At 47.5% G+C, this 12278-nt stretch overlaps 1 protein-coding gene across 6 annotated transcripts in view; it reads right to left on the bottom strand.

Annotated features, from left to right (window-relative positions):
- Nucleotides 1–7824: 7824 nt before the first annotated feature.
- Nucleotides 7825–12278, bottom strand: part of SRSF4 (serine and arginine rich splicing factor 4) — a 38257-nt gene continuing 33803 nt past the window's right edge. For 3 of the 6 annotated variants that reach the window (XM_077995734.1, XM_077995731.1, XM_077995742.1), the window contains exons 5-6: nucleotides 10170–10259; nucleotides 7825–9308 (exon numbers count right to left, since the gene is read on the bottom strand). In XM_077995734.1, coding sequence (XP_077851860.1) covers nucleotides 8492–9308; nucleotides 10170–10259 — 907 coding nt within the window. In that variant the 3' untranslated portion in view covers nucleotides 7825–8491. 6 annotated transcript variants of the gene reach the window in all.

Below are 12278 nucleotides of genomic sequence, written 5' to 3'. Positions count from 1 at the left end.
CAAGACCATCCTGGCTACCATGGTGAAACCCCGTCTCTACTAAAAATACAAAAAAATTAGGCTGGCGTGGTGGCAGGTGCCTGTAACCCCAGCTACTCAGGAGGCTGAGGCAGCAGAATGGCATGAACCTGGGAAGCAGAGTTTGCAGTGAAGCGAGATCGCGCCACTGCACTCCAGCCTGGGCGACAGGGCAAGACTCTGTCTCAAAAAAACAAAAACAGAAACAAAAAACAAAAATTAGCCAGGGTGGTAGTGGGTGCCTGTAGTCGCAGCTACTTGGGAGGCTGAGGCAGGAGAATCGCTTGAACCAGGAGTCAGAAGTTGCAGTGAGCTGAGATTGCGCCACTGCACTCCAGCCTGGGTGACAGAGTGACTGTCTCAAAAAAAAAAAAATAGAAAAAAAAGAAAAATCTAGTTGGTTGATGGCACTGTTCAGTTCAACTATGTCCTTACTAATTTTCTGCCTGCTGCCTCTGTCAATTACTGATATAAGGTGTTGAAGCACCAGTGAATGTCTTTCTTTTTGCTAGTCTGTTTCTGCCTCACATATTTGATGCTTTGCTATAGGCACATACACTAATTGAAGATTTTCGTATCTTTTTTTTTTTTTTTTTTTCCGGAGACTGAGTCTCACTGTGTCACCCAAGCTGGAGTGCAGTAGCATGCTCTGGGCTCACTGCAACCTCTGCCTCCTGGGTTCAAGTGATTCTAGTGCCTGAGCCTCCCGAGTAGCTGGGATTACAGGCATACGCCACCACGTTTGGCTACATTTTGTGTTTTTAGTAGAGACGAGGTTTCACCATGTTGGTCAGGCTGGTCTCGAACTTCTGACCTCAGGTGATCCACCCGCCTCAGCCTCCCCAAAGTGCTGGGATTATAGGTGTGAGCCACTGGGCCTGGTGATTTTTCTATCTTCTTAGAGAATTGACACCTCTACCGTTATGTAATGCCACTCTATTCCTGGCAATTTTCCTTCCTCTGAATTGGCTTTGTCTGAAATATAGCTACTCCAAGTTTATTTTTTTTTCTTTTTCTTTTTTTTTTTGAGATGGAGTCTCGCTCTGTCTCCCAGGCTGGAGTGCGGTGGCGCAATCTTGGCTCACTGCAAGCTCTACCTCCCGGGTTCATGCCATTTTCCTGCCTCAGCCTCCCGAGTAGCTGGGACTATAGGCGCCTGCTACCACGCCTGGCTACTTTTTTGTATTTTTAGTAGAGACGGGGTTTCACCACGTTAGCCAGGATGGCCTCGATCTTCTGACCTTGTGATCCACCCGCCTCAGCCTCCCAAAGTGCTGGGATTACAGGCGTGAGCCACCGCACCCGGCCTTTGTTTTTTTTTTTTTCTCTCGGGACGGAGTTTTTCTCTGTCACCCAGACTGGAGTGCAGTGGCACTATCTCGGCTCACTGCAACCCCCGCCGCCCAGGTAGGTTCAAGCAATTCTCCTGCCTCAGCCTCAAGAGTAGCTGCGATTACAGGCGCCCGCCACCACACCCGGCTAATTTTTGTATTTTTAGTAGAGATGGGGTTTCACCATGTTGGCCAGGCTGGTCTCGAACTCCTGACCTGGTGATCCGTCTGCCTCAGCCTCCCAAAGTGCTGGAATTACAGTCGGGAGCCACCGCGCCCCAGGCCTTTTCAAGTTTCTTTTGATTATCTTCATGGTATGTCTTTCTGTAGCCCCTTACTTTTAGCCCATTTCTGTGTATAAGTGGGTTTTTACTTTTTAAAAGTAAAACCTTCAGGCCACCACGCCCGGCTAATTTTTTGTATTTTTAGTAGAGACGGGGTTTCACCGTGTTAGCCAGATGGTCTTGATCTCCTGACCTCATGATCTGCCCATCTCAGCCTCCCAAAGTGTTGGGGTTACGGACGTGAGCCACCACGCCAGCCCGGGTCTTGCTTTTCAATATCTACTCTAGCCAGGCACGGTGGCTCACAGCAGTAATCCCAGTGCTTTGGGACGCCAAGGCAGGCAGATTACCTGAGGTCAGGAGTTCGAGACCAGCCTGACCAACCTGTTGAAACCCCGTCTGTACTAAAAATACAAACAAATTAGCTGGGCATGTTGGCGGGTGCCTGTAATCCCAGCTACTTGGGAGGCTGAGGCAAGAGAATTGCTTGAATCCAGGAGGCGGAGGTTGCAGTGAGCCAAGATCATGCCACTGCACTGCAGCCTGGGAGCGATAGAGTGAGGCTCCAACTCATAAAAAACAAAAACAAACAAACAAAAACCAAACAAACCCTACTCTGACAGTCTTTTATTTAGGCCATTGACATTTAGCAATGAAAGAAATAGCCCAATATTTACATTTGTTACTGTTTTCATTGTTCTTTGTTTCTACTTTTGTCTTGCATTTTGGAGGGCAGGTGGTTAATTGTGGGGAGAAGGGTATGTGTAGATTTTGAGCACCCAAAAGGGTAGATTGTAGTGAACTTTTGTATTTCTCTGGCTGCTTCCTATTTTTGGGAAATTTCCTATTGTGTGTATTTTCACACAAACAGTGCAGTATTAATGCATCGTTTTCCACTGAGGAAATTAAATTGAGCCAACCTCCTTTTCTTCACTCTTCCGGCACTCCCAGGCAGACCTTTGAGTCTTGATCAGATGATGATGTAACAATTAAAACGTATTTACAGCAGTGGGCTAGTGGCATTATTCTGCAGCTACTTGAAGATATTTTTCTTGAAGAAAGCAGACTCCGTCCTATAGAAATCCTGCTTGACTTCAATCAGGGTTCAAATCTTAGCTGTTATTAACTCACTTGTGAGACTTCAAATGTCTTCCTGTAACTATCACAAATAATTACATTTTAGGAGAGAATCAGAAAAATCCAGAGATGTATACCACATTGTCACTAGCGGTGCGACATTGATTCAATCACACTTTTTTTTTTTTTTTTGAGATGGAGTTTTGCTTGTTGCCCAGGTTGGAGTGTAATGGTGTGACCCTGTCTCACCGCAACCTCCACCTCCCGGGTTCAAGCAATTCTCCTGTCTCAGCCTCACCAATAGCTGGGATTACAGGCATGTGCCACAACACCTGGCTAATTTTGTATTTTTAGTAGAGATGGGGTTTCTCCATGTTGGTCAGGCTGGTCTCGAACTCCCGACCTCAGGTGATCTGCCTGCCTCAGCTTCCCAAAGTGTTGGGATTACAGGTATGAGCCACTGCACTTGGCCACTTTTTTTTTTTGAGAGGGAGTTTCACTCTTGTTGCCCAAGCTGGCATGCAATGGCGCAATCTCAGCTTACTGCAACCTCCACTTCCCGGGTTCAAATGATTCTCCTGCCTCAGCTTCCCAAGTAGCTGAGACTACAGGCACCCACCACCATGCCCAGCTAATTTTTGTATTTTTAGTAGAGATAGGGTTTCACTATGTTGGCCAGGCTGGTCTTGAACTCCTGACCTCAGGTGATCCACCTGCCTTGGCCTCCCAAAGTGCTGGGATTACAGGCGTGAGCCACCACGCCCGACCAAATCACACTTCTTCCTCCCAAGTAGCTGGGGCTACAGGCGCCTGCCACCATGCCCGGCTAATTTTCTGTATTTTTAATGGGGATGGGGTTTCACTGTGTTAGCCAGGTTGGTCTCAATGTCCTGACCTCGTGATCCTCCTGCCTTGGCCTCCCAAAGCGCTGGGATTACAGGCATTGAGCCACTGTGCCCGGTCCCAAATCACTCCACTTCTGAGCTTTGGTCTTCATCTTTTAAAATGGGATAATGTACATAAAAGCAACCTGCTCATAGTAGGTGCTGGTAGGCAAATCAATCAAATTTAGGGTCTTCCTTTTGTTTTCCCAAGGTCTTTCATTGGACTGTGAATGGCTAAGAGGGAGGTGGCAGGAGAGTCCCTCGCAATGATTTGCTACACTGACTGATGCTCTCCAAGCACTGTCTGGTTCACAGGTGTTCAGTACTGAGATTATCATGGACTAATCCCTGTGACACCAGTCCTACAAGTAACACATATATTCCATGGGAAGGGAACCTTGCTGTTCATACTTTAACCCAGAGGCTAGAACAGTGCTTGGCCTACACAGAAGGCACTCCAAATGTAAATATAACGTTGGGGGGTGGCGGGACATTGTTCTAGTCTCATTTGCAATTGGGCCCAGCAATACTGAACACAGGGAGCTGTGAAAACAAAATGAAAAATGAACATGAAAATACCCAGTGTTCTCTCTCCAGTGCACATTCAGAATTCAACAGATGAGAGTTTCCGTCTTTCTTGTTGATTTATCCTCTTTTCATTCAGAATCTAACACAAAAGGATTCAAAAATTGCTGGGAAAAACATGGCCAAGGGTCCTATCTATGTACACATGGAATTTCCTTGCCACTATTAACACAGTGCGAAACTCATTTGGTTAGAATCCATGTGCCTTAAACATTTAATGCTCATGATATTGAGTTTATTCAATTTTCATTTATTATATATATATATTTGAGACGGAGTGTCGCCGTCACCCAGGCCGGAGTGCAGTGGCTCGATCTGGGTTCACTGCAAGCTCCGCCTCCCGGGTTCACGTCATTCTCCTGCCGCAGCCTCCCAAGTAGCTGGGACTACAGGCGCCCGCCACCACACCCGGCTAATTTTTTGTATTTTAGTAGAGAGGGGATTTCACCGTGTTAGCCAGGATGGTCTTGATCTCCTGACCTTGTGATCTGCCTGCCTCGGCCTCCCAAAGTGCTGGGATTACAGGTGTTGAGTCACCACACCTGGCGAGTTTATTAAATTACATAAACATGCCGGATCATGGCTGCTCATGCCTGTAATCCCAGCACTCTGGGATGTCGAGGAGGGCAGATCACGAGGTCAGGAGTTCGCAACCAGCCTGACGAACATGGTCAAACCCTATCTCTACTTAGTACAAAAATTAGCCGGGTGTGGTGGCGCACACCTGTAATCCCAGCTACTCAGGAGCCTGAGGCAAGAGAATCGCTTGAACCTGGGAGGCAGAGGTTGCAGTGAGCTGAGTGAGCCGAGATCGTACCACTGCACTCCAGCCTGGGTGACAGAGACTCATTTAAAAAAAAAACAAAAAACAAAAAAAATTACATAACTCTTTACAATATGAATCAATAGGAACAAAGTTTGGAATGGAATTTGGAAAGATAGAGTTGTGTTAGAATAAAGGAGTTCGGATGTGGTAGCTCCCACCGACAACACCAACACTCTTGGATGCCGAGGTGGGATCACTTACTTGAGCCCAGGAGTTCAAGACGAGCCTGGAGAACATAGTGAAACCCTGTCTCTACAAAAAATACAAAAATCAGCCAGGCGTGGTGGCACACACCTGTAGTCCTGGTTACTTGGGAGGCTGAGGGGGAGGATCGCTTGAGCCCAGGTCAAGGCTGCAGTTATGATCTGCACCCCAACCTGCCCAGCAGATTGAGACCTGGCCTCAAAAAACAGTGAAAGGCGGCCAGGCGCGGTGGCTCATGCCTGTAATCCCAGCACTTTGGGAGGCTGAGGCGTGCGGATCACGAGGTCAAGAGTTTGAGACCAGCCTGGCCAACATAGTGAAACCCCATCTCTACTAAAAATACAAAAAATACCAGGCGTGGTAGCGGGCGCCTGTAATCCCAGCTTACTCGGGAGGCTGAGGCAAGAGAATCGCTTGAACCTGGGAGGTAGAGGTTGCAGTGAGCCGAGATTGTGCCATTGCACTCCAGCCTAGGTGACAGTGCAAGACTCCATCTCAAAAAAAAAAAAAAGTGAAAGAAACAAAATGCCCCAACGAACATCCCTATCCTTATAGAGATAAAATCGGAATAAATTACTGTCATCACTGGAGACCAGCATGAGATCCTCTGAGGCAGTGGGAATTTTAGTGGTTGGGTTCATCACCTTGTCATGACACAAGAATGGGTCCAGAAAATGATGTGGGAAACTCTCCAGAAACTGAGTGAGATTCCTTGGTTTGGCTGCCTAGTCTGCTTCTGAAACTACATGTTTTCAAAACTGAATTTCCCCCGTCATCTTCCCCATTCCTCAGATGATGCCTCATCATCTTGTGACTGCTTCCGGTAGCTCCTTGGTAGGACATCTGACACATCTTGCTGATCTTGCCTCCTCTGCTCCCTCCTATCACGGCTTTGATCAAGCAGGCCGGGTATCATCTGGGGTTCCCTGCATCCAATTCTTCACACTGCTGTCAGGTCTAGAGGCATAACCCTACTCCCTGCACTCTTCTATTCAAATACTTTCAATGTAACCCAGTGCTTACAGGATAAAGGTCAAATTCCTCTTCCTGGTTATCTATGGCCCTCTATGACACAATCCATTTTGTTAAACTCTAAATCTCCAGTATCAAACTCCTTGTTCCCTGGGCACAGTGCCCTGTGCTTTCCCAACTCCATGGCTTTGCTCACAGGCTTTCAATAGGAATGCATCCCACCTTACATCCCCAAAAAGTTCAGCTTAAGTGCTATCTCTGATCCCAGATGAAGTTCTGACTCTGTTCTCTGAACATCCACTTTGCCTTCATCATTAGCAACCAGATCACAAACTCCAGGAGGGCAAGAGACACTCTACTTTTGTATTTCCAGTGAATTCTAAGATTTTGGTCTATCGGAAGCAACGGGACAGTTGTTTTAAGCCTAGGGACAGCCCCCAACAAATTCACAGGCAGCAGTCAAGTGAATCTCCTTCCCAATATTTTGCTGCAGCATGTAATGAAAGCCCTCAAGCTTCCTCCCTGCTTTGATGTCCCTCAACAGTCCCTCAAGGCCTGAGACCAGATTGGCACCACTGTACTTCTGGTGCCTCCTAGAGAGCTAGGCCAAACAAGCAGTAGAATTAGGACAAAAGTAATCCAGTAGGCCAGGTGCAGTGGCTCATGCCTGTAATCCCAACACTTTGGGAGGCTGAAGCGGGCAGATGACCTGAGGTCAGGAGTTCGAGACCGGCCTGACCAATATGATGAAACTCCGTCTCTACTAAAAATACAAAAATTAGCCAGGCGTGGTGGCGTGTACCTGTAATCCCAGCTACTTGGGAGGCTGAGACAGGAGAATTACTTGAACCTGGGAGGCGGAGGTTGTTGTAGTGAGCTGAGACCATGCCATTGCACTCCAGCCTGGGCAACAAGAGCGGAACTCCATCTCAAAAAAAAAAAAAAAAAAAAAAAAAAGGCCAGTCTAGTTTTTTCCCCTGGTTTTTATTAGTTCAGATCTTAAGGTGATGAGATCATGAGACACTGCAGATTCATGGCAATTTCGACAAACAGCACAGAACTCTATATTCATGAACAACTCATCTGGTAATACTCCAAGTTTCCAAACTGATTCATTCCTCATCAGCCTGGCCATAAGTTTCTTAAGAGAAAGGATGATAAATTCCTCAGAAACCTGCCTTTATTCTGTTGGGTGAGAAAAATCCTTTAGGAACGTGTTGGTTCCCTAAGATGGGTGATCCCAAGGAAGAGAACAGTCATTACACATGAACTTTTTTTTTTGAGATGAAGTCTCGTTCTGTAGCCCAGGCTGGAGTACAGTGGCATGATGTCAGCTCACTGCAACCTCCACCTCCCGGGTTCAAGTGACCCTCCTGCCTCAGCCTCCCGAGTAGCTGGGATTACCGGCGTGTGCCACCACGCCCAGCTAATTTTTGTATTTTTAGTAGAGATGGGGTTTCACCATGTTGGTCAGGCTGGTCTTGAACTCCTGACGACCCTGTGATCCATCCGCCTCGGCCCCCTAAAGTGTTGGGATTACAGGCGTGAGCCACTGCCCCTGGCCTACACATGAACTTTTTATGCTAAGAAAAGACATACCAAGATATATCAGAAAGTACAACTTCAATTCAAGCACCATGAAATTTTGTCAAGCAAAAATAGTCTTTATTCAAATTTAATGGAAACAGGGGTCACTATACTTTGCAAGACGGGGAAAAATAAAATTAAAAAAAATTCTTTTCTTTTCTTTTTTAATATAAAACAATATAATCACAATACCAGAATATGGAACTCTACAGTTTATTTCCTATGGGTTACTGCAGGTATCAATTTTCCTCGACTGTGCTATTCACAACTTTGTTAAGTCCAAAAATATGAAACCAAAGTGGTAGGAAACTTAAGACTTAGCACTTTCACTAAATGGCATACATCGAAGGGCATCAATTCAAGAGCAAAAATGGTTGAACTCACCATACCTACCTACGTGGTCATTCCAGCCTTAGAGCCGTCCAGGTTACTGAGCTCCCTGTAGGAAAGGCCAGGCCTGAAAGCCAAGGCGTTTTGGATATTCTACTGTGGGCCATGAGTAAAAGGGGATTTTCAAAGAGAAAATTTTTTTCAGTCGAGCAGGAAGGCCTGGCGCCAGGAGGCTTTACTGAGAGGAAGCACTTAGATTTAACAATTATAGACACACCATTAGGGGAGTTAAAAATGTACAGCAGTGACATGTTCTACTCCAATCACTTGTGCTACGGCTACCAAACATGTACAAAAGACTTCTCGGGTAGTTCCAGCTGTGGCCGTAGCCAGTTAGGACCTTGAGTGGGACCTAGATCTAGATCGGGAGGGTGATCTGGAAGCAGACCTGGATCTAGACTTGGACCGAGATCGGGTTTTTGAAGCTGACTTTGATCTGGAGCGTGATTCTGATGGAAGGTTTGGTTTCGATTTGGAATTGGATCTCGACCTGGACCGGGTCTCCTGATTGGTGCCAGCATTCTCACTCTCCCCTCGACCTTCCCTCTGGCTGGATTCAGACTTGGCATGTTCCCGCTCCTTTGACATGGAGCGGGATGGAGATCTGGACTGGGAGCGGTCAGTGTCTTCCTTCTTCTTCTTCTTGCTGCTGCCGGCCTTGCTGTCTCGCTTGCTGCCTCGCTTTCTGCTCCTCTCACTTTTGCTGCGGCTGCGGCTGCGACTACGGCTTTCCTCCCTGCTTCTCTTCCTGCCCTTCCTCTTGTCCTTGCTCTTGCTGCGGCTCCTGCTCCGGCTCCTGCTGCCCCCTTTGCTCCGGCTCCGGCTCCGACTCTGGCGGAGGCTCTTCTCCTGGCTCCTGCCCCTGCTCACACTCCCTCGCTTCTCCTCCTCCACTCTCCTCTCCTGACTCCTGCTCCGACTTTTGCTCTTACTTTTATGCCGGCTAGGACTCCGGCTCTTGGGTTTCCCGGCATTGTCATTGTTTTGGATCTTCTCTTCAGCTTGGTCTTTGCTCTTGCTGCGGCTCTTGCCAGCGCTACGGCTGCGGCTGCGGCTCTTGTCCTTGCTGGGGCTCCTGCTTTTCTCCTTCTTGCTCCGGCTCCGACTCTGGCTCCGGCTCCGGCTCTTGCTCCGGGAGCGGGAGCCCGACCTGAGGAGACATGGGATATTGTTTGTCACATGTGACTTTATGCTAACCAGGAGATAAAAAGATCAAAGGGCATGCATGTGGAGTTACACCCCCGAATATAAGGCATGGCTGGCACTGGCTGAGGATTGCTTTCTGAACCCCCACAATGCCAATCAGAAGCTGGAAAAACTGGCCAGGTGCGGTGGCTTGCACCTGTAATCCCAGCATTTTGGGAGGCCAAGGCAGGCAGATCGCAAGGTCAGAAGTTCAAGACCAGCCTGGCCAACCTGGTGAAACTCTGTCTCTACTAAAAATACCAAAAATTAGCGGGCCGTGGTGGCGCACGCCTGTAATCCGAGCTACTCAGGAGGCTGAGGCAGGAGAATCGCTTGAACCCGGGAGGCAGAGGTTGCAGTGAGCAGAGATCGCGCCACTGCACTCCAGCCTGGGTGACAAAGCGAGACTCTGTCTTGGGGGGTGGGGGGAGTTGGAAAAGCAGAGGTGAAGGAAGACTGGTCACATGACTGAAATCTAAGTGAGGCTGTGCTCATGTCTGTAATCGCAGTAGTCTGGGAGGACTATTTGAGATCATGAGTTTAAGATCAGCCTGGGCAACACAGTGAGACCCTGTCTCTACAAAAAATTAAAAAATTAGCTGAGTGTGGTGGTATGTGCCTGTAGTCCCAACTACTTGGGAGGCTGAGGTGGAAGCGTGCTTGAGCCCAGTGGGGTGAGGTTGCAGTGAGCCATGATTGTACCACTGGACTCCAGCTTGAGTGACAGTGAGACCCTGTCTCTTTGAAAAAAAAAAAAAGGAAAAAAGTGAGACAGGGTACAGGCATTACCTGCTGACCACCTCCACTTATACCATGGAAGACATACCTGGACCGGGATCTACTCTTAGAATGACTGCTTTTGCTGCTGCCACTTCGGCTTCTGCTCTTACGGGAATGTCTGCTTCGAGAGCGAGACCTAGGGGGAGAAAATATTTTTTAATACTTGCTGACAAAAGTCTAGCTGATAAGCATCAATCAAGACGTATATATACATATATATATATATTTTTGATGGAGTTTCATTCCTGTTGCCCAGGCTGGAGTGCAACGGCGTGATCTCATCTCACCACAACCTCCATCTCCCGAGTTTAAGTGATTCTCCTGCCTCAGAAACCCGAGTAGCTGGGATTACATGCATCTGCCACCATGCCCGGCTAATTTTGTATTTAGTAGAGACGGGGTTTCTCTATGTTGGTCACGCTGGTCTCAAACTCCCAACCTCAGGTGATCCACCCGCCTCGGCTTCCCAAAGTGCTGGGATTACAGGCATGAGCCACTGCGCCCGGCCAAGGTATTTTTTTTTTTTTTTGAGACGGAGTCTCACTCTGTCGCCCAGGCTGGAGCGCAGTGGCTGGATCTCAGCTCACTGCAAGCTCCGCATCCCGGGTTTACGCCATTCTCCTGCCTCAGCCTCCTGAGTAGCTGGGACTACAGGCGCCCGCCACCTCGCCCGGCTAGTTTTTTGCATTTTTTAGTAGAGACGGGGTTTCACTGTGTTAGCCAGGACGGTCTCGATCTCCTGACCTCGTGATCCGCCCGTCTCGGCCTCCCAAAGTGCTGGGATTACAGGCATGAGCCACCACGCCCAGCCTGATATTTTTTCAATATGTACAGCACTGGCTGTGTCCAGGCACAAACTCTCTCCTGGGTTCTAGGTTCACAGATGAAGTCACCTGCAAACCTTCCATCTGGATGGTTCACCTGAACCTCTTATCAGCTCCTAAAATTCTAACTGCCCCTGATACCTGCTCCTTTTGCTGAGCTCCTTATGTGCACTGATGCCACTGTTATTCATATGGTTCCTCATAACAGAAATCACAGCAATCCTCGGCTCCCCCGTCTTTCCCCTATCCCCTTTACACACCCATGATCATGCCTCCTGATCTTCAGTCTTTCCACCTCTGCTGCTGCCTCCCTGGGCAAGCCACCATCATGTCTCCCCTTGTTCAACAACCAGCCTTTCTGCATGTACTTTTCCCCTTCAGGATCTATTCATCTCACTGTGACGAGAGCTGTTTTAAAGAGACCGACAATCCAAGCTTTACAACATTTTTTAAATGCATCCAGACTGTAGGTTCTTATTTTCTAATAACCAGGACTCCTTGGGAAAATGACTGATTCCTGGCATAAAAGCAGGAAGATAGGCCTAGACCATCTCATTATGACAGCAAGAGGGAAGCTTTCAAAGTTGCCCAGGCACCATCACCTATGAAGTATTCTTGCTAAAAATGTTTAACCTGCATCTCAATCACACCTCTCCAGACCTAACTTCCAGTATACAGGAAGTTCAGGGGATAAGATACACGTTCAATAATACCAAGAAGAAACAGATAAATACAGAATGTGAGATACTATTAAAAAACTAAGAAAAATAAGCCAGGAGTGGTGGCTCACGCCTGTAATCCTAGCTACTTGGGAGGCTGAGGCAGGAGGATAGCTTAAACCTGGGACGCAGAGGTTGCAATGAGCTGAGATGGCGCCATTGCACTCCAGCCTGGGCGACAGAGCAAGAGTCCTCGTCTCAAACAAACAAACAAACCCAAACCTAAGCAAAATAAATGTAATGAAAGGAATTGCTCCAGACTAAAAGCGTGACTACATGAGGTTTTACTACTAAAAACCCCTTGTACTACATGACTGGATTAGATTCTGGTTAAGAAAAAACCCAACTATAAAGAGATCCATGGAATAACTGAGGAAACATGAATATGGCCTGGAAATTTAGTAATTTGATGGAATTACTATTAATGTTCTTAGGTAAAAAAACAGAATTGTGGTTTTCCTCATTTTTGGAGACACACGCTGAAGGATTTAGGGGCAAAGTATCATAATTTCTACAACTTACTGCAGTTGTAGGTAGAATGATAGGATGTCTAGACTTGCCTTAAAATAATGCAGCAGGAGGGGGTGATGTGAAACAAGACTGGCAAAATAA

The sequence above is a fragment of the Macaca mulatta genome, chromosome 1, assembly GCF_049350105.2.
Source record: "Macaca mulatta isolate MMU2019108-1 chromosome 1, T2T-MMU8v2.0, whole genome shotgun sequence".
Taxonomy (NCBI): Eukaryota; Metazoa; Chordata; class Mammalia; order Primates; family Cercopithecidae; genus Macaca; species Macaca mulatta.
This window is presented reverse-complemented; position numbering and strand designations above follow the sequence as displayed.